The sequence below is a fragment of the Nicotiana sylvestris genome, chromosome 3 (assembly GCF_000393655.2).
Source record: "Nicotiana sylvestris chromosome 3, ASM39365v2, whole genome shotgun sequence".
Lineage (NCBI taxonomy): Eukaryota > Viridiplantae > Streptophyta > Magnoliopsida > Solanales > Solanaceae > Nicotiana > Nicotiana sylvestris.
This window is the reverse complement of record NC_091059.1, coordinates 204,551,072-204,576,806: the sequence shown is the minus strand read 5'-3', so window position 1 is coordinate 204,576,806 and position 25,735 is coordinate 204,551,072. Positions and strand designations below refer to the sequence as shown.

The 25,735-nt window shown below is 38.8% G+C and overlaps 1 protein-coding gene across 1 annotated transcript; it reads right to left on the bottom strand.

Moving 5' to 3' along the window:
* Positions 1–21,180: 21,180 nt before the first annotated feature.
* Positions 21,181–22,017, bottom strand: LOC138888594 (uncharacterized). Its single transcript, XM_070170485.1, has one exon. It carries the CDS (start codon positions 22,015–22,017, stop codon positions 21,181–21,183), a length of 837 nt encoding a protein of 278 aa, XP_070026586.1.
* Between the last annotated feature and the right edge of the window lie 3,718 nt (positions 22,018–25,735).

The following is a 25,735-nucleotide window of genomic DNA, read 5'->3' as shown; positions in this document are numbered from 1 at the left end:
CTTCCATACTAGAAGAAAACTTCAGAAAATACCAAATGACTCAATGAAACAATGTATTTTTCTGAAATTCTGCAATCGTTTTTGATTTTTTTTCTATATCTATTTCTGTGTATCTCTCTTCCTATATCTCTCTTAGAATACCTTCCAAGTTTTCTTAGCTCTCTGCCCCTGTATATCTAGTGTATCCAGAGTGTATATCGAGTGTTACCGCTCTCTTCGCCCCCTTCCTTTTTTTTTTCTCCGAATTTCCTAGCCTTCTACCCTCTTTGAATGTTCTCCCTCTCTCAGAATCTCTTCCAAGTTTTCTTAGCTCTCTGCCCCTGTATATCCAGTGTATCCAGAGTGTATATCGAGTGTATACCGCTCTCTCCGCCCCCTCTTCCCCCCCCTTTTTTTTTCTTCCCTAATCTGATTTTCAGCTCCCTTAAATGGGCATTCAATTAGTGCATTTTCCACTACCAATTCAACTTTTCATTTCTTTAATCATCCACTTAATTGTCCACTCAATTAGTGCTTTTAGTTAATTTGATAATGCAAATACTACCCTACCACTATTAGAAGCTTCTCAATTAGCTTTTCAATTTTCTTTTCCTTTTTCTTTTCAACAATTAAAACTAAAATCCTAATTAATTATAAAACACCAAATTAACTTAAAAATACTAATTAATTCTAACTAATAATTATCACAAATAATTAAATGCCAAATTAAAAGAAAATCACACAATTTGACTAAAATTACAAAAATATGTTATATATTTTTTTTGAATTTTTATTTTTGTAAAACATCTAATTATTAATTAATTCCAAAAAATGTAAAAATCAAATTTCAAATGAAAATGCTATATTTTTATATTTTTAATGCATTAACAAAATTAAACATGCACACAAATATATGCGAACAAGGGAAATCACACAATAATTCCTAAAAATAACACATAATTAAAGAAAAGACCTAATTTTGGGAATTCTTTTGGAGTAGTTCGTATGAGGCAAAAAATCGCGTGCTCACAGCTGCCCCTCTTTGTCCAGAAACATGAAGAGTTTTTGTGCAAAGATAAAGTGAGCGGATACGAGCGATTTTTGCCTGTTTGAATACTCCGCGGGGAAGCATTTTTGAAATATTTGACCGAACCTCTGCTTCAAAGGTTTTCTACATATCCTTGGCTATAAAGGAATCATGTCAATGTAGTTCGGGAAGTTTTGGTAGCTGGGACTACCATGAAGCTGCGGTTTTGCTGTTACTGTTGCTGCTGCTGCTGATACTGCCTACTGACCTCCTTATTACACCATGACAAAAATGAAGAAGCTAGACTAAGCTATAATCTATGCTTTACAAAGATTTATTTCCAAACTTGATCTTGTGACTGATGTTGCCTTGTTGATTTGTGCTTCCTCCGTTGTTTCTTTACTTCTGGCTCGACTTGTGGTCTTCCTTCTGATTTCTGTTGGGGATTTTTGTTGTAACCCTCCGCTTTACTGACTTCAAACTTCAATGTATTCCTTTGTTATATGGGCGGGCTCCCAACTTCAAAACTTGAAAAATATAAAGACTGAAATGTATTCCTTGCTCTCCAGGCGGGCTCGTGACTGCTAACTTGAAATGTATTCCCTGCTCTTCAGGCGGGCTCCTGAATTCAACCAAAATAGACAAAACAAAGGAAATTTTTCTGCCCCAATTTGGGTATCTGGGAACATATGTAAGTGTAAAACGAATCACATTACCAAATATCAATAAGAACTTGAAAACTAAAACTTGAATTGTACTCCCTTGTTCTCCAGGCGGGCTCCTGACTGCTGAACTTGAATGTATTCCCTGCTCTCCAGGCGGGCTCCTGACTGCTAACTTGAACTGTTACTCCTTGTTCTCCAGGTGGACGCCTGATTTCCAAAACTTGAATTGTATTCCCTTGCTCTCCATGTGGGCACCTGATTGCCAAAACTTGAATTGTATTCCCTTGCTCTCCAGGTGGGCGCCTAATTGCTGAAACTTGAATTGTATTCCCTTGCTCTCCAGATGGGCGCCTGATTGCTGAAAATTGACTTGCTTCTCCCTGTTCTCCAAGTGGGTCCCTGATTTCAACAAAAATAGACAAAACAAAGAAAACTTTCTGCCCCAGTTTGGTAGCTGGGCGCATATGTGAGTGTTAAACTGAATCATATTACTAAATATTACTAAGAATTTGAAAGCTATGTCCTATTATCTAGGGGGTCCGGACAACTCTTAACTAAACGACAATTTTAAGCTATATCTTTTAAAGGTATGACTTCCGCTAAATCTTGTTATCTAAGAGGGTCTTAAACTACTGCCCATTATCCATGAGGGTCCTGACAATTTCCGACTAAATTTGGAAAAGGCGGAAAAAGATGGCGTTTCTGCTTGGGGAAAATGTTGAGGAAACAAAAAATCATAATTATTAATCTAGGAAAGAAGAGAAGTCAGAATCTTTGTTCTCATGGGGTAATGTCCAAAGTGTATCTCAAACATACAAACTTCAAAGTTCCACTTATAATCTTCTAGGGTGCACTCATGCCAAATTCCGCTACTCATGATTATTTTGAATTTTAAACTAAGTCCTATTTTCCAGGAGGGTCCTGAGAATTTCCGCGATCAATTCTGCCTGGTACTTACTCTTCCTACGGATGATTTCCCAAAACAAATGCCATTTTTGCCCCTGTTTCAAATCAAAGAAAATTTCATCAGTTTAAAACGTGGTGGTTCATCGTGGCATTCTTGCTGGAGGTGGTTTTCTCTTTGCTATTCTTTGCTTCGTCCAACTGCCTTGAACTAATCGAAAAAGATTGTTTTGACCTTCTGACTGATCCTTAACTGCAAGATCCCCAACTGCTATTTTCCCCTCCTAACCTTTCTGCCTGAAACCGTACATCTCCCACGACATTATTGAACCATTTCACAGTTTTAACTTTTGCTTACGCCATAGGTCCCATTTTTCATCATATCATCTTTGGCATGTTCTAGCTGCATTTTACTTTGTGCAATTCCGAAACTGGTAGTAAGCTTTGAAATTCCTTCTTACAAGGCTAAACTTGGTAGAGCTTTAGAGAAGTAAAGTTAACAACAATGAAATGCAAGGATTTTGAGAATAAAGAAAAGAATCCAAATTTGGATGACTATTGGAGACAGGAAAATGGACTTATCTGAGCAGAATCATCGGTACCAATGATCATGGTATGCATTTGGATTAATCAGCCCAGTCTATTTAACCAATCTCCTTTCCAATTGTTTTACTTTGTTCTCCAAGATTTCCAAAACCCAATTTTACTTTCTGCCAACTTACGGACCTCGTTTGACTTGTAGTGCCCTGAAGGGTTTTCACCGACAAACCTCTCTTATTTGTTGATTCCTCAATTACTTGTCGCTTGATGGTGCCCGTGAAGGTTTTCACCAATAAGACTCTCTCATTTTTATTTTTTCTCAGCTTTCGTCGCCTCATGGTGCCCATGAGAGTTTTCACCAATAAGACTCTCTCATTTTTTGATTTTTCTTACTTAAACTGGAGTGTTGCCCCTGATATGAATTCTCTATACATTGCTCGACTTGGCATCTCTCAGAGACTGATCGGAAGGTCTTTCTTTGGACCGTAATGTGGGATTTTGGATGGGGTTAGAAAGAAAGGGTATCAAAGGCTCAAAGCAATTTCGACACGGGTTTAAAATTACAACTCTTGGAATCACATTTCTTATTACAAGTACAACTTCTGCCCCAGTTTCTTGCTTGGGTATCTTTGGATATTTTATTTTACTATGACCAAGCCGGGAAGCTGCCTACGTATCCTTAACAGGAATCAGGTCAAACGTAGTTCACACGTGAATTTCCTTGTTGTTATACTTTTCACTTCTTTTCTCTTCTCTTTTTCTTTTCTTTCTTTTTCTCTCTTTCTCTTTATTGATTCCAAAAGAGGGGTATGAAAGAAATAAATAAGGCTCAAAAAGGGGGAACAAAGGGTGAAGTATTTAGATAGCAGAACAAATTACCTTCGTCATTCCAATCTTCGAAATAATGCCAAATACAAACAATCAACAGTTATAACAAAGAAATCATACATAATATCTTTTTACTGCATCAGAATTGATAGCCATGTCTATGCATTTTCCTTCAATATCTGTTAAACATAGAGCGCCATTGGATAATACTCTGGTCACAATGAATGGCCCTTGCCAATTCGGGGCGAACTTGCCTTTTGCTTCAACCTGATGTGGAAGAATACGTTTCAGCACCTGCTGGCCCACTTCAAACTTCCTGGGACGTACCTTTTTGTTGTATGCTCTTGCCATTCTCTTTTGATACAATTGGCCATGACACACTGCTGCTAATCTTTTTTGATCAATCAAATTCAACTACTCCAAATGGGTCTTGACCCACTCATTATCATCGATTTCAGCCTCAGCGACAATCCGAAGGGACGGGATTTCAACTTCCGCAGGTATCACTGCTTCAGTTCCATATACCAACAAATAAGGAGTCGCACCTACTGAAGTACGGACAGTAGTGCGATAGCCCAGCAACGCAAACGGTAATTTTTCATGCCATTGCCTGGAACTTTCTACCATTTTCCGAAGTATCTTCTTTATGTTTTTGTTGGCGGCCTCAACTGCTCAATTTGCCTTGGGACGATATGGGGTAGAATTGCGATGTGTAATTTTAAACTGTTGGCATACCTCTTCCATCAATTTACTATTAAGATTAGCACCATTATCCGTGATGATCACCTTTGGGATGCCGAATCGACGGATGATATTTGAGTGGACAAAATCGACCACTGCTTTCTTGGTCACTGATTTGAAAGTTTTGGCCTCAACCCACTTGATGAAATAATCAATGGCTACCAGAATGAATCTATGCCCGTCGGATGCTGCTGGCTCAATTGGTCTAATGATATCCATGCCCCAAGCAACGAAGGGCCATGGTGCCGACATCGTGTGCAATTCCGATGGTGGAGAATGAATCAAATCTCCGTGTATCTGGCATTGATGACATTTGCACACAAAACTGATACAATCTCGCTCCATGGTGAGCCAATAATAACCTGCTCGGATAATTTTCTTTGCCAGCACATACCCGCTCATATGTGGTCCGCAAACTCCTGAATGTACTTCGGACATGACAACCATAGCTTGTCTAGCATCTATTCATCTTAACAATCCAAGGTCTGGTGTTCTTTTATACAAAACTCCTCCACTTAAGAAGAATCCACTTGCTAGCCGTCGAATTGTTCTCTTCTGATCCCCCGTGGCTTGCACTGGATATATCCCCATTCTGATGTACTCTTGGATATCATGAAACCACGGTTCGCCATCAAATTCTTCTTCAATCATGTTGTAGTAAGCATGCTGATCTCGTACTTGAATATGCATAGGATCGACATAAGCTTTGTCCGGATGGTGCAACATTGACGCAGGGTAGCCAAAGCATCGGCGACCTCATTATGGACCCTCGGAATATGCCTGAACTCCACTGATCAAAACCATTGACAAAGATTATGTAAACATTGTCGGTACGGTATGAGCTTCAAATCTCGTGTTTCCCATTCTCCTTGAATTTGGTGTACCAGAAAATCCGAGTCTCCCAAGACCAAGACTTCCTGGACATCCATGTCTGCAGCTAGACTTAAACCCAAAATGCATGCTTCGTACTCAGCCATATTGTTGGTACAATAGAAACGAAGTTGAGCTGTAACAGGATAGTGATGCCCTACTTCAAAAATAAGCACGATTCCTATCCCCACTCCTTTCATGTTAGCAGCCCCATCAAAGAAAAGTTTCCAACCTGGTTTTTCGGCCTGTTCTAGTTCATCGACATGCATCACTTCTTCATCGGGAAAATAAGTTCTCAATGGCTCGTAATCTTCATCAACCAGGTTTTTGGCCAAATGATCAGCCAATGTTTGGGCTTTCATCGTGGTCCGAGTCACATAGATGATGTCAAATTCTGTGAGCAATATCTGCCACTTCGCAAGTCTCCCTGTTGGCATAGGCTTCTGAAAGATATACTTCAATGGATCCAAGCGCGAAATGAGGTAAGTAGTGTAGGATGACAAATAATGTTTCAATTTCTGTGCCACCCAAGTTAGGGCGCAACATGTCCTTTCCAGGTGAGTGTACTTAACCTCATAAGTCATGAACTTCTTGATAAGATAGTAGATGGCCTGTTCTTTCCTGCCGATGACGTCATGCTGCCCCAGTACACAACCAAATGAATTTTCCAGGACAGTCAAGTAAAGAATCAAAGGTCTCCTTGGTTCTGGCGGTACCAGCACAGGCGGGTTAGACAAGTATCCCTTTATCTCATTGAATGCTTCTTGACACTCATCAGTCCACTTGATCGCAACGTCCTTCTTCAGCAACTTGAAAATAGGCTCACAAGTTGTCGTGAGTTGAGCAATAAATCTGCTGATATAGTTCAACCTTCCTAATAGACTCATCACTTTAGTCTTGTTCCTCGGAGGGGTCAATTATTGTATGGCTTTGATCTTCGATGGGTCCAGCTCGATGCCTCGCCGACTGACTATAAATCCCAACAGTTTTCCAGATGGAACACCAAATGGACATTTGGCGGGGTTAAGCTTGAGGTTGTACCTGCGAAGCCTCTGGAAGAATTTCCTTAAATCCTCGACGTGGTCGGCCTGATGCTTTGATTTTATGATCACATCATCTACGTATACCTCAATCTCCTTGTGTATCATATCGTGAAACACAGTAGTCATTGCCCTCATATAAGTTGCCCCAGTATTCTTCAAACCAAATGGCATTACCCAGTAGCAATAAGTTCCCCAGGGTGTGATGAATGCAGTCTTTTCTATATCTTCTTCATCCATTAGAATCTGATGATACCCGGCATAACAATCCTCAAAAGATCCAATCTCACGCTTGGCACAATTATCGATCAAAATGTGGATATTGGGTAGTGGGAAGTTATCTTTCGGACTTGCTTTGTTGAGATTGTGGTAATCGACGCATACTCTGATCTTGCCATCCTTCTTCGGTACAGGCACGACATTAGCTAACCAAACAGGATATCGAGTGACCCGAATAACCTTTGCATCCAACTGCATGGTAACTTCTTCTTTAATCTTCACACTCATATCAGTTTTGAATTTCCTCAACTTTTGTTTGACGGGAGGGAATGCTAGATCAGTGGGCAATTTGTGTACCACTAAATCAGTGCTTAAACCCGGCATGTCGTCATATGACCACGCAAAAACATCTTTGTACTCGATGAGTGTTTTGATTAACTCCTCCCGAATTTTCGGCTCGAGGTGGACACTTATTTTAGTTTCTCGGACATTGTCTGTGTCCCCTAAATTGACGGCTTCTGTGTCATTCAGGTTGGGTTTGGGTTTTTCTTCGAAGTGAATTAACTCCTTACTAATTTCTTTGAAGGCTTCATCCTCATCATCGTATTCTGATTCGTAATCACAATCTACTTCTTGAACTAACATTTCATAATCAGATTGATTTTTAAGACTGAGCTGAGGATTCCTTATGCATACCACGTCATTAGAACCAGCATAAAAAGAACTGTATAGAAAAGAAAGCAAAACAAAAAGGAAAACCATAAGGAATAATGAAGAAAGGGAAATTGTATTTTATTGAATGATAAAAGATAACAAGGTTTGCACACTCAAACAGACTAAAAATGAAATCTGGATTACAACCCTGGAATAATCCGTACAAACTTAAAGGAAAATCAAAGCAAACTACCAAGACTCCTTCCGAGTAGGGAGAGGAGTAACCTTCCAATTATTAAGCTTTGTTGTTGGCCCGACAAATTGCACTTCCGCGTTGCTAGAACCTTCTCTAATTTCCACCATGTTCACACTGTCGAACAACTTCTCAAATCTTTCCATTAACTCCTTGTCTGGATCAATCACATAACTAGGAATTGCTGTCACTGGGCGACTCCTCGTACCGGACTTGACAAATAATCTGGAAAGACGTGGGACCGGCTTTGGAAGGACCCATGTCCTCTGTTTCAATTTCCTGGCTCTTTTTATGTCTGCGACTGTGGGCTTGAATCCCAGACCAAATGTTCCCAAGTTTTCAGGAAGAGACACGGGCTGTATGATGCCTTGCAGATCTGACCCCAAACCTTTTCCTAGTACAAAACCATTCTTCAGCATTTCATACGCTACCATGACTGATGCGGCGGTTATCTTCGGATTTGGGATACACTTCCCCTATGGAACTTTCTCGACTGACATTGTGTCAGAAACTTGGTAGACCCATGGTTCCTCATCATCTTCCACCTCAATGAATGGCACAATGGTGTTGCTGTGAGCGCACAAATTATCTTCGTCGTGCATAACTATTTCCTGTCTGTCCCATTCGAACTTGACCATCTGATGGAGTGTTGATGGTACTGCTTTAGAGGCGTGGATCTATGGTCGTCCTAATAACAAATTGTAGGAAAGAGTTATATCCAGCACCTGGAATTCCATTGTGAATTCTACTGGACCTATAGTCAGCTCCAACATTATGTCCCCGACTGAGTCTTTGCCTCCGCCGTCAAACCCTCGCACACAGATACTATTCTTATGGATCCTCTCATCTTCTACTTTCAGCTTGCTTAGAGTGGAGAGTGGACAAATGTTCGCACTTGAACCATTGTCAACCAATACCCGGGTAACCACGGAATCCTCGCATTTTACTATCAGGTAAAGGGCTTTGTTGTGCTCAGTACCCTCTATGGGCAATTCATCATCGGAAAAAGTGACTCTGTTTACTTCAAAAATCTTGCTGGCTATCTTTTCCAGATGGTTCACCGAGATCTTGTCGGGAACATGGGCCTCATTCAGGATTTTCATCAATGATCGGCGGTGCTCATCTGAATGGATTAGCAATGAGAGCAATGAGATCTGAGCGGGCATTTTCCTCAACTGCTCTACAACAGAATAGTCATGCACTTTCATTTTCCTCAAAAATTCCTCTACCTCTTCTTTAGTTACAACTTTCTTCACCGGTGTTGGATCATCCTTAGTTCTTCTTAACTTCTCGGGAGTAAAACACCTTCCTAAGAGAGTCAAACCTTGTGTTTCACAAACTTCTTCCTTGATTTCTTTTCCTTTGTAAATCACCGTCACCCATTCATAATTCCAAGGAACAGCTTTGCTGTTGATCACTGGAAGCTAAGTTACTGGTTTTATAATAACATGCTCTGTGCGAGCCCCCTTCACGACCACAACAGGTTCACTTGCAACCCCTGGTACTACCACTTTAGCTTTCTCGAGTTTCACTGCAACAATGCTTGACGACCCTTTCTCGACTACCACACCTGGCTTATTGTCTACCCCTTTCAACTGGACCATTGATTTCCCATTAGTTACCTTTTCCTTTGAGCTGGTTTCACTGGAACGGACCATCATTACCGTCTGCGAAGGCTTCTTGGGATCCCCTCGTTTGTGTATCAACTCAATCATATGGGTCTCATGGTGAGCTGACAGTGGATTCTGATTGATATTTGGTGCTTCTGGGGCTTGAACCTCGATCTGATGAGTATCAATAAGCTCTTGCACAGTTGTTTTCAGTTTCTAACATTTCTCTGTATCATGCCCCGGGGCTCCTGAACAGTACTCACAACTCACCGAGTGGTCAAGATTTCTAGGAGGAGGATTTGGCATTTTAGGCTCAATTGGATTTAGCATGCCCAACTGCCTCAACCTGTGGAAAAGACTGGTATATGATTCCCCCAGTGGAGTAAAAGTCTTTTGCTTCTATAACCTCTCATTCTTGAAGGCTTGGTTTGGTCGAAAACCTCTCAAATGAGCCACCGGATCACCGTGTCCATTATACAAGTCGAATTTGGGCATTTTGAACCCTTCCGGTAGTTGTACATTTGGGAATAAACACAGGTCTTTGTAAACCACGCTTACCTGACCTCCTAGACCTCTTATATCCCTGAAGGATTGTTCTATGCTTTTCATTTTTCTGAACATCTCCTCATGTTCGGGATTTTTGGCTGGTCTCTCAGCTTCTCTCGGGAGATCAGAACGTGGATCGTAGGGGTAGGTTTCGAGAGCTTTAAAGGTGGGTTCCGGGGGGATAATACTGGTTGTCCTGAGCTTGGAACACTTCACTCAGGGATCTATGGAGTGCAGCTGGTGGAGATGCCACAAAGACAGGGGTGACTGGCGGAGGAGGGCATGGAATCGATTTTGGTGGTGGAGCTTGCGGCATATGAGAAGTAGTGCCATGGTAGTGTTGATAAATGGGAAAACCTGGATTGGTGGCGGGATGATCCTGAGACTGAGCTAATGGTGGGGTAAAAGCCGGGTTGGCTGGGTAAGACGGTGGTGATTGCCCTTGGGACCAGGCCTGGTACATTTCGGCCATCTGTTGCTTAAGCTTGAACATCTCCTCTTTCATTTTATTGACGTCCAACTCCTCTACCTCAACACTAGTGTCGACCTCCGGGATAGACATGATTTCTGGTATTGGTCCCTTTGATCTGGTTTGGTAATGATAATGTGCCAGTATCCTCTAAATAAACAAACTGCTTGAACTCTCTGGAAAACAACAAACTTGTTAGTTCTTAGAGTTTAACACATATGTAATTACACGTTGGGATGCAATGCACCTAGGCAATTAACCATTTTCTATCATGCATTTGCTTCGGTTGCGTGCATCATCCCGACCTCTCATAATTGTGCCCCTTCTTTTAAGCTTCTTTTATTCTATCCTTCTTTATTTCCCCCTTTTCTTTTTAGTGGTGGTCGAATCCTATAGAGATTGCCTACGTATCATGTCCCCGCATGAATCAGACCGTGCGTAGTTCTATCGAAATAAGTGCGAAAAGCAAAGGGACAATTTTTGGAAATTTTCGATTTTTCATTAATAAATATTCTATTACAAACTAGACGCTTTCGGAAAGGAAAATAACAGACTCGAAACCAAACCAAGTACAAACTCAAGAACTTCTGACAGACTCTGATGCGAAAGGAAAAACAGACTCTAACAGACAACAGACTCTAAGGAAAAAGAAAATGCAGACTCGAACTACGAATACATTAAAGTTTTAAATTTGGGTGCCCGCGGGGCGTCATTCGGCCTTACCGCGGGCTTAGGTGTAAGGCCCCTTTCTAGCTGTTCCAATTCATACATGATTTGCTTCACAAATATCATCACTGCCGAGAAGAAAGTAGTGCGGGTCATGTTTTCACACACCCGACATTTCCTGGTAATAGCATGAGCAATAGTCAAAATCTTGTCCCTGGTTCGGTCTTTCTCTAGGAGTAGGCGTTCTATCTGATCCCCTCTAGCCTTCAAAACTCGAGAATCATGCAGATGTTGTTTCTGTAACTGCTGTATTTCACCTTCCATCAAGGCCATTAGATCATAGCAGTGTTCACTTTCGGTTTCAAAAGCCTTGGCTTGTTTAACCGCCTCGCTCTCTAGGGTGGTCACCTTCCTTTTTGGACTGGCAATGGTCTTTTCATAATCCTTCCTCGCCTGCTGTAAGTACTGTGTGCGCTCTTTTGTTCTTTTTGCCCATTGTGCCTGGAGTTGTGCTATGGTACCCTCAGATTTCTTCAAATCATCCTAGCACTCACTGATTTCCTTTTTCAACCCTTTTATTAACCGCTCATCCGACCGACTCCTTTGTTGGTTGTCAGTATCTATCCTCATTTGTCGGATTTGGGCTTTCAGCGCCTCATTTTCTTGGGCCAATTTGTTCTTTTCTCCCTGATCGGCATCAACTTGTAGACTATTTTCAAATTCCAGGTCTCTAATCTGTTGCTTCAGCTTGCCTATTTCTGCCCTGTAACTCTCTTCTTTTGCTAACCAACCCCATTGCTCTTGTGAATCATTAGTAAACTATTGGACATGGGCTCTTTTGGCGGGCCTTTGTAGAATCTGGAACCTTTTCCCAAACCACGCATTATACTTCGGGTCCACCTCACCTTTAGCCAGATCTCGGATCATAGTTTTAGGCTTGAGGAACCGGCATTCGTTCCACAATTTGCGAATTTTATCTTTCGGGAATGTGGCTCTCGGCCTTAACTCAATGACGTGCTTGCTCAAGTCTTCATCTTTGGGGATGACTTGAAACCTTCCCAGTTGGCGTAGTACCCGATGGGGAGCATACGGTTGGATACTCCGAACACCCATTAAAAGAATATGACACTCTCCTGCTGACATATATAGCACCTCGGTAACGGGCAACCACCCAAATGCCCATTCAATTTGATCGGCAGTCAATGACCTCAGTCGTATGAGCCAAGCTTCGGTACCCTCAGGAAATGCAATACCCCTTACCCGCTTTTCAAATTCTTCGATACAGCTTAACCCAGTCAGCCCATAGTTCATGTACCCCGCTCGGTGGCACATATGTTCTTGCATCCACAACTGAAGTAATAAATTGCAACCTTGGAAAAAATGTCCTCCCTCCCTGCAAACAGTCAATGCTCGGTAAATTTTTGACAAAATCAGGGGAACTATAGTGCTATCTGCCCTTTTAATTGCAACATCAACCATCCCCACGAGACCTGTCTCTATTTTCTTATCTACTCGTGGACAAATCACGATTCCCAAGAATGTCGTTATGAACGCCAAGGTTCGTCTTGCTTCCCATTTACTTCTGTTCCCAGCATGGGTTAGTCCCAGATTTTGTTCTTCGAAACCCCGAGGATTACCATAACGCTGATACAGGAACTGAAGAGTGCAACATCCTCCCGACAAACTATCATTCTGAACACTCCGGCTGATGTTTAGCAAATCCAAAAATTTGCGCGGAGATACCGGTCTTGGTGACAACAAATATTGACCCCTCATATTTCCATTCAGACCCGCATAACCCGCGACTTCCTCTAGCGTGGGCGTAAGCTCAAAACCCCCAAAGCGAAACACATTGCGGGTCAGGTCCCAAAATGGTATTAAAGCCTCGATGACATCCGACTTTGGATTGACATTTAGTAGACCGACAAGACCTCCCAGGATTCTAGCCACTATTTCTTTGTTGCCTTCTCCCAGATCATTCCACCACATGTAGAGCTGGAGGGGGACCTCATTAAGTATGGTGAAAGATTCATTTGCATTTGTGCTCATCCTGCACATTTATTAAGGATATTAAGAAAAAGGTAAATTTATTTGATTCAAAACAAAACTACTATTTTTTTTTTCCAAACTAAAATGAAAGACCCGATTTTTCAAACACGGCCTTTCAGCACTTCGGAGACAAAGATTTTAAGGCTGTGTAGATTAACCAATCGAAATCTTAAAAATGACCAAAGGTGGCTATTTATGCAAAATCGGCCTTCCGGCGTCACTTTTGGGGACAATCGGCTATTTTTGACAAAAACCGCATAACCCGACTTATTTATGACGAAAATTAAAATTTGACATTTTTGGCTATTTTTGCAAAAGGAGAAGTTGGACCCGATGAAGGTTGCCTACGTATCTCACATCCGGTGAGAATCAAACCTGTGTAGTTCGGGCAAAGAAACTAGCTATTTTTGAAAACAAGATTCTTTTTCCTTTGTTCCTTTTATAACAAACAAACAAACTATTTTTCTTCTCCGTTTTTGAAAACAAGACAAACTAAAATAAAAGACTCTTTTTCACGCATTTTTGCTTTTTGAGTAAAACAAACAATTTTAAAAACATAAAATATTTCCTTTTTATTTTCTCAAAATTTCGGCAGAGTTTCGACAGTATTTGGGCATTGGTTTTATTCTAAAAATAGGTAATTAACTCTCTACACTGTTATTTCCTCTCTCTCCTTTTTCTTTTTCTCAAATTTCTGATATTCCCGAGATTCAGAAGTCGGTCAGCATGCAAGTCAACAAATAAATGTACAGAAAACAAGTAGGATGCATCAGGATAGACTTTTTCATTTCAGGTTGTTTGTCCTAGACGGACCCAACCCCTATGTTGAGTCCCCTAAGTCAAATGCACATGATGCAAATAAGCGTTCCTACTAGGGATCCGGCATGAAGTTAAGTTATTCTAGGTTCAGAACCTGGGTGTTTGTTCTAGACATGGCTTGCCCGAGCGGACAGCTCGGGCCGGGGGGGGGGGCAGCGTACCGGGAATACAGAAGCTTCGCTGGCTTTTCAACTTGTTCGAACCTCGTTCTAAATTTGGGATATGACTCTAACAGAAAAGAAGTCACACGAAGTGCACACTTCTTCATGATTTAGAAGACTCAGAGAGAAGAGGGATTTCGCAATGGTTTATATACAGTTCACGGAATATCAAAGCGGTAAAAGCAATCAATTAGCACATTAGACCCAAATCATGTAACAAAATCAGATAATGGATAAAGCCAACTATAACAATTATTCTAAGCTCGAATTCTTGAACCCTGAACCAGAGATTCTGGGTTCTGTCCCCAGCAGAGTCGCCAGATCTGTCACACCTCCTTTTTCTACCTACACCCCGGAAAAGGGTATATGTAAAGGGAGTTTTTCTAATTAAAGGACAATCGAAACGAGATTTATTTTAAGAAATTCAGAGTCGCCACTTGGGAGATTTATGGTGTCCCAAGTCACCAATTGAATCCCGAATCGAGGAAAATATGACTATGTTTAACAGTCTGCGAACCAGAAATCCGAGTAAGGAATTCTGTTAACCCGGGAGAAGGTGTTAGGCATTCCCGGATTCCGTGGTTCTAGCACGGTCGCTCAACTGTCATATTCAGCTTATTTATCTGATTTTAATACATGTTGGACCTATGTGCCAATTTTAGCTTTCAACCGCTTTTATTCAATTATTTTTAGTTAAAATTGAACGTCGTTTAAAACGTGTCTTTGGATTGCGTCACATGAAATGCACCCGCAATCCTGAACACATTTTATTCAACGTTTTTGGGATTTGATTTGGGTCACATGAAATGCACACCCGAGTTTAAGAAAGTAAATTATTAAAAGCGCACCTAAAGTGACTAATGCGTTATTATCTTTGGGGAGGGCTGTGAAATTCGCTAAACGGCCCATCTCGAATTCTAAGTATTTTATTATATACATTTAATAGGACCCCGTAATTTATGCATTTTTGTTTAGCAGGGCTCGCCTCATTTATTATTTAAAAGCCAACCTAAAGCAAACTACAATTTTCTACTTAGTTTGTCTCTAATAATAACAGAAAAAGCCCTAATTAATTAGTATTGTTCAAGAACTAATATACTTACGTCCTTGACTTTTATTCAAAATTTCAGTAATTCCCTTGGGCTTCAAGCTCAGCCCAGTAAGAATAAGACACAGTCAAAACTCAAGTTGGGCTTCGGACAGACTTCATTCAGGCCCAACCTTGACATTCAGGCTTATTAACTTGCAAATGATGGAGCTATTTCACATTTATTCAAATCAACACTTGACATACTCATATGCTCATCTCAATAAAATTCAAAACAGCTAGACGTCTAAACCGACTGGATTGGATTTATATTCTAAAATTCAGATTTTTCTTATCTATTTACCTACTAGTGAACTTCTGGATATTACTAAAGGCAAAACAAACTGGGAAACGTGAATTGAATTTTAACAAAAATAGTCATGAATATAAACCTCAGATGAGCAGGCTAAGCAACTTAATTACGAGATTTTACTTACACTAACACGAACAGGTTAATAGCCTAACTTCACACTTTATTCACATCTAATCATCATACAGCTAAACTAAACTACTTAATGAAACGTAGATGTTGATAGGAGTAACTAATCTACTGATCTTAGCTACTATAATACAAAGTTGTTTGAGACGTCTCTTTAGCTTGAAATTAAAATTAATGTGGATATCATACGCTGATCTCAAAATCAATTGCAACACCCAAACTATTTCTAATTTTTATTTTTATTTTTTAAAACAAAACCGTTAAACTAAAGCAAGTTCTAAGCTATACTGAGGATACAACTGGATAACCACAAATTAACAGTCCCAAACAGTCCAATTAGGTACAAATTACGCAGTCCAAGTTTCATGTGAATATAAATCCAATTAGACTACACTACACAGTTACATATCATTAATATCTACTTAACTACAAATGTATAGTCGTCCAAACATGCATCATCCAGTAAACAAATGTCTGAGTACTTTCATTCATGTTCATCTCAAAGCTACTTCAATTTGAGTTCAAGTGTGCACCTGGAAATGAAAGAAGGAAGCAGAAAAATGAGGTATCAGCAGTAGTATTCAACACCTGAAAATGAACCAGCAGACTAATTTTGAAACCAAGGGATGTAATACGATAGTCAGACCCTAATTTCAATCTTAGTGAATCAGCAGACCTCAAACCCGACTCGACTTAAACCCTTTTTATTATCAGCTAACCAGGAATTGCTTCTATACTAGAAGAAAACTTCAGAAAATACCAAATGACTCAATGAAACAATGTATTTTTCTGAAATTCTGCAATCGTTTTTGATTTTTTTTCTGTATCTATTTCTATGTATCTCTCTTCCTATATCTCTCTTAAAATCCCTTCCAAGTTTTCTTAGCTCTCTGCCCCTGTATATCTAGTGTATCCAGAGTGTATATCGAGTGTATACCGCTCTCTCTCCCCCCTTCCTTTTTTTTTTCTCTCTGAATTTCCTAGCCTTCTACCCTCTTTGAATGTTCTCCCTCTCTCAGAATCTCTTCCAAGTTTTCTTAGCTCTCTGCCCCTGTATATCCAGTGTATCCAGAGTGTATATCAAATGTATACCGAGTGTATACCGAGTGTATACCGCTCTCTCCGCCCCCCTCTTTTTTTTTCTTCCCTAATCTGATTTTCAGCTCCCTTAAATGGGCATTCAATTAACGCATTTTCCACTACCAATTCAACTTTTCATTTCTTTAATCATCTACTTAATTGTCCACTCAATTAGTGCTTTTAGTTAATTTGATAATGCAAATACTACCCTACCACTATTAGAAGTTTCTCAATTAGTAAATTGGCCCAATCAGATTTTCCTTTTCTTATTCTCAATGGGTTTGGCTGAGTTTTGGTTTTGGGCCTGGCTAAATTGGTCCAACCAGATTTTCCTCTTCTTATTTTCTTTTCCTTTTTCTTTTCAACAATTAAAACTAAAATCCTAATTAATTATAAAACACCAATTAACTTAAAAATACTAATTAATAATTATACAAATAATTAAATGCCAAATTAAAAGAAAATCATACAATTTGACTAAAATTAAAAAAATATGTTATTTTTTTTTTGAATTTTCATTTTTGTAAAACATCTAATTATTAATTAATTCCAAAAAATTTAAAAATCAAATCTCAAATGAAAATGCTATATTTTTGTATTTTTAATGCATTAACAAAATTAAACATGCACACAAATATATGCGAACAATCAGGGAAATCACACAATAATTTCTAAAAATAACACATAATTAAAGAAAAGACCTAATTTTGGGAATTCTTTTGAAGTAATTCGTATGAGGCAAAAAATCGCGTGCTCACACTAAACATTGATAATCTTAAGAAAACTAAAAAAAATGACCCCCTTATTTCAAATTCAGACTTCCTTTTTTTTAAAGGATAAAATTCATCGGACTAGGTTTTCTATCTTAGGAGAAAGGTTCATCAGACTAAGATTTTGATCCTAGGAGAAAGTTCATCAGACTAGGTCTCTTTTCTACTTCTTTTTGGTATCGTAGGAGAAAGGTTCATCAGACTAAGATTTCTATCTTAGGAGAAAGTTCATCAAACTAGTTCTTCTATCTTAGGAAAAAGATTCATCAGACTAAGATTTTGATCCTAAGAGAAAAATTTCTGACTAGGTATTTTTTTTGGTATCTTAGGAGAAAGATTCATCAGACTAAGATTTTGATCATATGAGAAAGTTCATCAGACTAGGTTTTCTATCTTAGGAGAAAGATTCATCAGACTAAAATTTTGATCCTTGGAGAAAGTTCATCAGACTATGTCTTCTATCTTAGGAGAAAGATTCATCAGACTAAGATTTTGATCCTAGAAGAAAATTCATCAGACTAGGTCTTTTTTTTTTGGTATCTTAGGAGAAAGGTTCATCAGACTAAGATTTTGATCTTATAAGAAAGTTCATCAGACTAGGTTTTCTATCTTAGGAGAAAGATTCATCAGACTAAGATTTTGATCCTAGGAGAAAGTTCATCAGACTAGGTCTTCTATCTTAGGAGAAAGATTCATCAGACTAAGATTCTGATCCTAGGAGAAAATTCATCAGACTAGGTCCCCTTTTTTGTTATCTTAGGAGAAAGATTCATCAGACTAAGATTTCTATCCAAGGAGAAAATTCATCAGACTAGGTCTTCTATCTTAGGAGAAAGATTCATCGGACTAAGATTTTGATCCTAGGAGAAGGTTCATCAGACTAGGTCCATTTTTGTTATCTTAGGAGAAAGATTCATCAGACTAAGATTTCTATTGGGAGGAAAATCCATCAGACTAGGACTTTTTTATCCTAGGAGGAAAAATGTGAAGATCAATGGCAAGATTTTATGCACAATAGCAAGGCAAATAAAGGCAAAGATTTGAGAAACTTCCTTTTGTCGGCTCTTCTCTTCTTTTCTTTTTCTTTTTTTTTTTGTTTTTTTGAACCACTTTCCTTGCACTGCTTTGTTCTTGTTTCACACAAAGAAAATTTTGTTAGTTTTAAAAGGTGGTGGTCGGTTTGTGGTCTTGAGTCTTTGGCAGCTTGGCTTTGTGCTCAATCAGCTTGAGTCGGTCTCAAGAGACTTTTATTCTGCATCAACCCTGATTGTTTCACACCAATTACCATTTGTATTTGTGGCTCAATCAGCCTTATCCCAACGGGAGATCTTTGCTCAGGTGACCTTTTCTGATATCTTGAATGACTTCCTACTTTTGAGCAATTTGTCTGTCAGAGAGAATCACCAGTTATCTTTGCTTGTGCCAAGTTGGCTGACAAGAGTCTTTTGGGAGAGCCTTTGCATGAATCCTCAAGGTGCATTAACAGTAATAATTGAGTGTGCTGGCCAAATTTACTTTATGCAACTGAAAAGCTGGTAGCAGATTTTGAAATCTTTTCTTGCTTGTTTTTACAAGGACTGACTCAGAGTGAAGGACACAATGATGTAAAGAAACGAATATTAACAAGAAATTCCCCCTGTCGAAAGGACAGAAGGAAGAGTTTTTTTTCTTTTTTTTTTCTTTTTTTTAATAACTAGCCTTAATGATCATGACATGTAATTTGGACTCAACGGCCTGATCTATCAAACTAATCCAATCTTCTCTTTTACCTTCTTATGATCTTGAAATCGGGCTTGTTCGTGCCAATCCTTTGCATCAGCTTCACAACTCACTTTCGACTAGTGGTGCCTCGAGGGGTTTTCACCAACAAGTCTCTCTAATTTATTTATCTATTCTTACCATCGCCTTACAGTGCCCGTGAAGGTTTTCACTAGTAAAACTCTCTCATTTTCTTTTATTTTTCTTTTTCTTTTGCTTTCTTGTGCGAGCAACTTGACAGTGTTCTATGTCGCGTGACAACCGTTGCTCATTGGATGCTTCTCTTGGAATTCTTAAAGTCATATCGGGAGGTCTTTATTTGGAAGGTTTTGGATAGGGTTGGACAGAAGGGTCGGCATGAAGGCTCAACGTAGACTCAAAATAAAGGGGGAGGGGGGGGGGTATAGACTTACAACTCTTAGAATCGACTCTTTCAATAGTAAAATAAAATCTTTGCCCCAGTTTCAGATACTGGGTATTTTTTGGATTTTTTTCTTTTCTGAATTCTTATTTGGTTGGACCGAACCGTGAGGCTGCCTACGTCTCCTTTTTTAAAGGAATCAGATCTAACGTAGTTCAAACATTTGACCTAACTATTTTTCAACTTTCTTTCTTCTGTCTTTTTCCTTTTTTTCAAAACAAATTGCCCCAGCTCCTATTTTTTAGGGCATGAACCTTTGACAAATCTTTTCTTCTTTTTTGTTTGAACTTTCTAAGAATTGCCCCAGTTTGTACTCTTGGGACATGGATTTTTTTTCTTTTTCTTCTTTTTCTTCTTCTTTTTTGACTTTAAACTTGATTCCAAAAGAGGGTAGTCAAAGAAAATAACACAGGCTCAAAGGGGTAGCAAATGATATAAAGTATTTGGGTAGCAGAAAAGGGCCTCCCAACCTCAAGAACGTCAAACATGGTATCTTTTCGCGATCACAGCATTGACGAACATGTCTGTCTTCTTGGTGTGCCGTGGTCACAAGACATTTTTTCATCCCTTAGTAACAAACTTTCCAACAAACTTCAATTGATTAAACATCCTCAAGCCCGATTTTCACAATAATTTGAAGGTGAATTTTACTCGACCTTAGTTCCAAAGTATTCCAACTCTTTATTCATCCTCAAAAGTATTTTTTTAGTTATCGAATTCCAGATTAAAATCAGTTCCTAAGATCTGGTCAAAATTTCCGCATGCATGTCATGTCATTAGAACTAGCGAGAAAAGAACTAGGAATAGAATGACAGAAAAGGACAAACTGTATTTTATTGAGTAAAGGATGAAAGGGTTTTACAACTAAACAAGAAACCTAAAATACGAGTTACAACCCTAAAATAACCCGAATAATGAAAATAGCAACAAAACGGACAGACATGACTCATACAAACAGAATAGAAGGATAGAAGGGTTTGACTCAGTAAAACAAATCAAATCTGGATCACAACCCTGAGATAACCCAGATAACAGAAAAAACATCAAAACAAGCTACCAAGATTCCATCCTATTGAGGAGGGAATGACTTTTCAATTGCTAAGCTTGACATTTAGCCACAAATTTGCTCATTGGAATCACTATGGCCTTCTCCAATTTCTGTCGGCAAGTTCCTGAGAGGATTCTCATACTCCATGTCACCGGGCATCATTCCCACAAAATGTGCAGGTAAAGGATTCTGCACGATATTCTGGGTGTCACTGTCTTTGGTCACAATCAATTTTTCCTGGATTATCCTTTCTATTTCTTTTTTCAAATCCCGACAACTTTCAATATTGTGCCCCTAGGCATTGGAATGGTATTCACACCTTTTAGAAGGCTCAAAGCTTCTTGCACGTGGTCCACATAATTTGGAGGAATGGGTGCAATCATGTCATGATGCCTTAACTTCTCAAATAAGCATGCATAGGACTCTCCTATTGGTGTAAAATTATCTTTCAACTTTTGTTCCCCTCTATACCCCTAGCTTGGATGTGGGTCGTATGACACTTGAAATTTTGTGGAGGTTAGTGGAGATTTTGTGATGCTCATGCTTGCCTTCTTGGGTGATTTGGTGGTTGGGAAACATATTGAGGTGGAGCAACAGAGTATTGTGGGTTCTGAGGTGGATAGTAATGCTCAAGGGAGTTATCGGAAAACAGACGAGGCTGGCCATACCTTTGAGACATTCTCCTAGGACCTCTTCTGGACCCTGATGTCATCATGATTTCTTCATCTTTCTCATTCATGTCACTGAATTTATCAGATTCAACCCGGACAGCCTGAGTTGCGGCTTTAAGAACTACTTGACTTATAATTTTGCTTGTCTTAAGACCATTCTCTACTCTTTCTCCCATTTTGATTGCTTCCAAGAAGTATTTGCCCACTGCGGACATCATGTTTTGAAAATAATCTAGCTCTTGAGCCTGAAGGAAGATAGTGATTAGCTTGTGGTCGTCCATGGGTGGCTTAACTCTAGTTGCTTTCTCTCTCCATTTAATGGTATATTCCCTGAAACTTTTAGTTGGTTTCTTCTTCAGGTTTGAAAGGGAATTACGGTCTGGGGAGATTTCAATGTTGTATTGAAACTGTTTGACAAAGGCCCGTGCCATGTCATCCCAGATATACCAGCGAGATGTGTCTTGATCCATAAACCATTCGGAGGCCATACCGGTAAGGCTTTCCCCAAAATAATCTATTAACAATTCTTCATTTCTTCCCGCACCTCTTAGTTGATTGAAATACCTTTTCAGGTGGGCTATGGGGTCTCCATATCCATCATACCTTTCAAATTTGGGAGTCTTGAAACCAGGCGGCAAATAGACATCAGGGAACATACATAAATCCTTGAAAGCAACACTCTTTTGACCTGCCAACCCTTGCATGTTTTTCAACCGTTGTTATAAGCTTTTTACTCTTTGGGTTATTTCTTCCTGTACCATCTTTCGGGCAGGCTTCTCAATGTTTGCAGGAAGATCAAACGAGTACGAGGGGTACTCAGGAGAGTGGTACTGCTCTTGCTGTGTAGCAAATTGTGACTCATGATGAGGCTGTTCTTGACCACTGGCCCATGCTTGACACATTTCGGTCATTTGCTATTTCAGTATTCTATTTTTCTCAAACACAGTGGACTCTTGTTGAATTCTCTGACCCTGAGTCTCTTGAGCACTTGTAACAGCTTCGATGTCAGTTATCATTTTTCCTTGGATCTTGTGTTTCCAACTTACCACAAACCGACCACCTCAACTTTCTTCACAATTCAAAACAAAACATGTTAGAATGGACTCAGTCGGTCCTTATTATTATCAATATTTTTTCATTTCTTCATTTTTTTCATTTTTTTTAATGGTGATCGAACCTGATGTGGGTTGTCTACGTATCATGTGGGAACATGAATCAGATCTTGCGTAGTTCGGGAAGATTATGAATAAAGTAAATAAACTAACTTTTTTTTGAATTTTTTATTTTATTTTTTCGAAAGAAAGACTTATAAAGAAGAAATGGAATATTTTTGGATTTTGATTTTTCTTCAACATTTTTGCAAAGAAAGATTTTTTTTTTGAATTTTTTTCTGGATTTTCGAAAGAAAAACTTCTAAAGAAGAAAGAAAAATAACAATGAATCAACAGTAAGGAAAATTCATCATTCAAAACATAGTGAATATAGAGAGGTTTGAGGCTTACCTAATTGGAATCAAACAAATAACACAATGAACCCCAACTCTTCTTGCGGAGATTTAAGATCTGATTGGAGTTGGTTCATGGACTGATTTACATCTAAGTTTTGTTGGGCTGTTTACATGGTTTTAATGGAGAAAATCGGACCTCCTTTTATGGAGAAAATGCTGGCGTTTGTGATGATTTTGAGCAACAATTGCTGCATTTTCTTTTCCACCTTCTTTTCAGCTTTTTTTTTTGTTCTTTTGTTTCATTCATCCAAACCCCTTTTTCTCGTCTTTGTGTGTGTGATTTTCTGAATGAGAGTGAAGGGTAAGAGCGTGAATGTGTGGGGGAGGTCTGGTTTTTAGTGTGAGATTTTTAGAAAATGAAGAGGAAGAAGAAGGGAGCTCTCTTGTGCGCCGTTTTCCAGGGGCTAGGATCCGATTGTAGAAGATAAAAGAAGAATAAAGGTCCCAATTTTGTTCCAGCAGTAGGGATGGCTGTTCTTCATTCCGCCAGAGATGAGGAAGCCAAATGGAGAAACGACGCTTTTCTTCCAAAATCCAGGGTCTTCATTTGATCTTCCTTTTTAGGTTTTTTAATTGTGTTTTTATAGGTAGGAGGTAGGGTAAAGGGTAATGAGTATTTGAATTGGGATGGGGTTAAAAATTACTTTGGTCCTTGTTAGGAATTGGCCCAATTTTAGAAGAACAAAAATATATTCTTCCTAATTTCCTTTTCTTTATTTTTTTTCCTTTTCTTTTCTCTAATTAATTAAAAACCTAAATTAAGCTATTTTTTTTGTAGAAATTAAAATTCTTTATTAATTTCTAACATTAAAACAACTAATTTACTCTAAACTAAAGAAAAATGCTAACTTTAAAGACTAAAATCTAAATATGTAAAAATGATATTTTTGTGATTTTTCTATGATTTTAAGTATATTAAAAATGCATGGAATGTAACTAAATAAAGAAAAATTCAATTAAAATTATTTTTGGTCTATTTTAGGAGTTATCTTCATGTAGGGCAAAAATTACGTGCTCATATGTATTACTCCAACAAATTCAAAACAAAATAATTTCTGTCAGTGTTTGCAATTTTAGGGATTTTCATGGCATTATCTGGTAATTGTTTGCATTTGTCTGTGCATTTTTATTTTTATTTAATTAATAAAAATTGCAAAAAATATGTTGCATTTGCATTTAGGATTTAATTTTATATTTTAGGATTAATTGACAAATTAGTTAATTTATAAAAATGGGAAAAATCATAAAAATAGTTTATTTTGCACTTTTAATTTTGAATTTTGGTAATTTTTCCTTTAATTTGGTTTTTAATTATTTGTAGTAACAATTATTTGATTTAATTAAGTTAATATGGCGGGATAATTTGATTTAGAGTTTAATTAAGGTTTTAATTCCAATTTTGGAAAAAAGAAAAAGAATTTTTTAAAAGAAAAATGAAAAGGAAAAAAAGAAGAAGGAAATAATGAAAAGGAAAATCTAGGCTAAAACCCATTTATTTGTCCCCAGCCCAAACGAATTGCCCCTATACCCGGCCCAAACCCGCCTCTACCCGGTCCATCCCCCAACTAAGTGAAACGACGTCGTTTCATGGGCATTAGATCAGGACCGTCGAGGTTTTTTTGATCGGACGGTCCTGAAGCCCAGGTCTCTTAGTATTTAATTGTCCAAAAGCCGTGTTCCCCTCGGTATCGTCTCTCAATCCCTCACCTCTCAGAGAACCCAAGCTTAACCCTAACGGAGCCGCCCCAATTTCCACCACCGTCCACCGGCGGTGCCACCCCCAACCTCTCCTAAAATAACACCGCATGACCATCAAGAGCCCCTCATTCCAAATCCCCACTCTGTTTGCCTCGAATCAACCCAGAACTTCTCGAATCTTGATCTGAAGAGAAGAACCCTAAAATCCCAAAGTCCAAATCAACGGGTGTGTTGAAGATTTTAGACTGTAATGGACTTTATTCGCGTATTTTCACATGAAAACACACGATTAAGGGCTATTCCGGTCAGGAATTTGAAAAGCCCTTCAAAGTTTGTCGAATCGGCTCCTGGCTGGTGTTAGGTATCTTCTTTGTTCGTTTTGTTTATTTATTTATCTTTTCTTTTGTGTTTCTGCTTCATCTCCTCTTATGGGTTTTGTTTAGTTATTCCGGAGTTTTGTTATTCATGCATGATTAGTTCGGGATCCTTTCTTAGTTAATCGTCTAGCAGTTCAGTTAATTCCCTCTATTTATGTCAGTTAGTAGTAATTTAGTTTAGGGTCTTAGTTTTGAAAATTGTTCCAGTACTTGGGATGGTTCTGTCTCTCAGAAGCTCATAGAATTTAGGGATGTTAATGTACGAATTGGGCTTTAGTCTGTTGTTGACCCATCTCGCTAATGTAGCCCGTTTAATTTGGTCTATATCCTTGGGTCAATTTGACCCGTTTTGATTTCTGAAGTAATTTTCAAAGGGTTAAGGGGTAAATTAGGTAATTGGTTTAGGGAATCTAGGGTGTAACTGTTTGGGAAGCTTCTGGGAAGTTAGGGAGGGGACTACTTTGTAAAAACAGAATTTAAACTAGGGGTGTTTAAGCTAAAATGAAAATTACAAAGGGACCAAAAGGCAAAAATGAACTCTTAAGGCCTGCCCTAATGCCTTGCCTATAAAGACATCTCTATCTTTCCTTTCAAGGCAGGGATTCAAGTGCTAAAATACAGACCCAAGAAACTGGGAAGGGCTAAAAATTTCTGAAAATTCTAGACGAAAAAATTCAGAAAAGGTACTATTCCATTGAGTTCTTTGGCTAATATCTGAAGTTTTCCTGATGATACAATAAATCCTGACTAGTCGACCATAGAAATGGATTAAAATCAGATTGGGTTGAAGTTTTCCTTGACCATTGTTTGGATCGAATTGGTTTCTGGTTGTTTATTTCA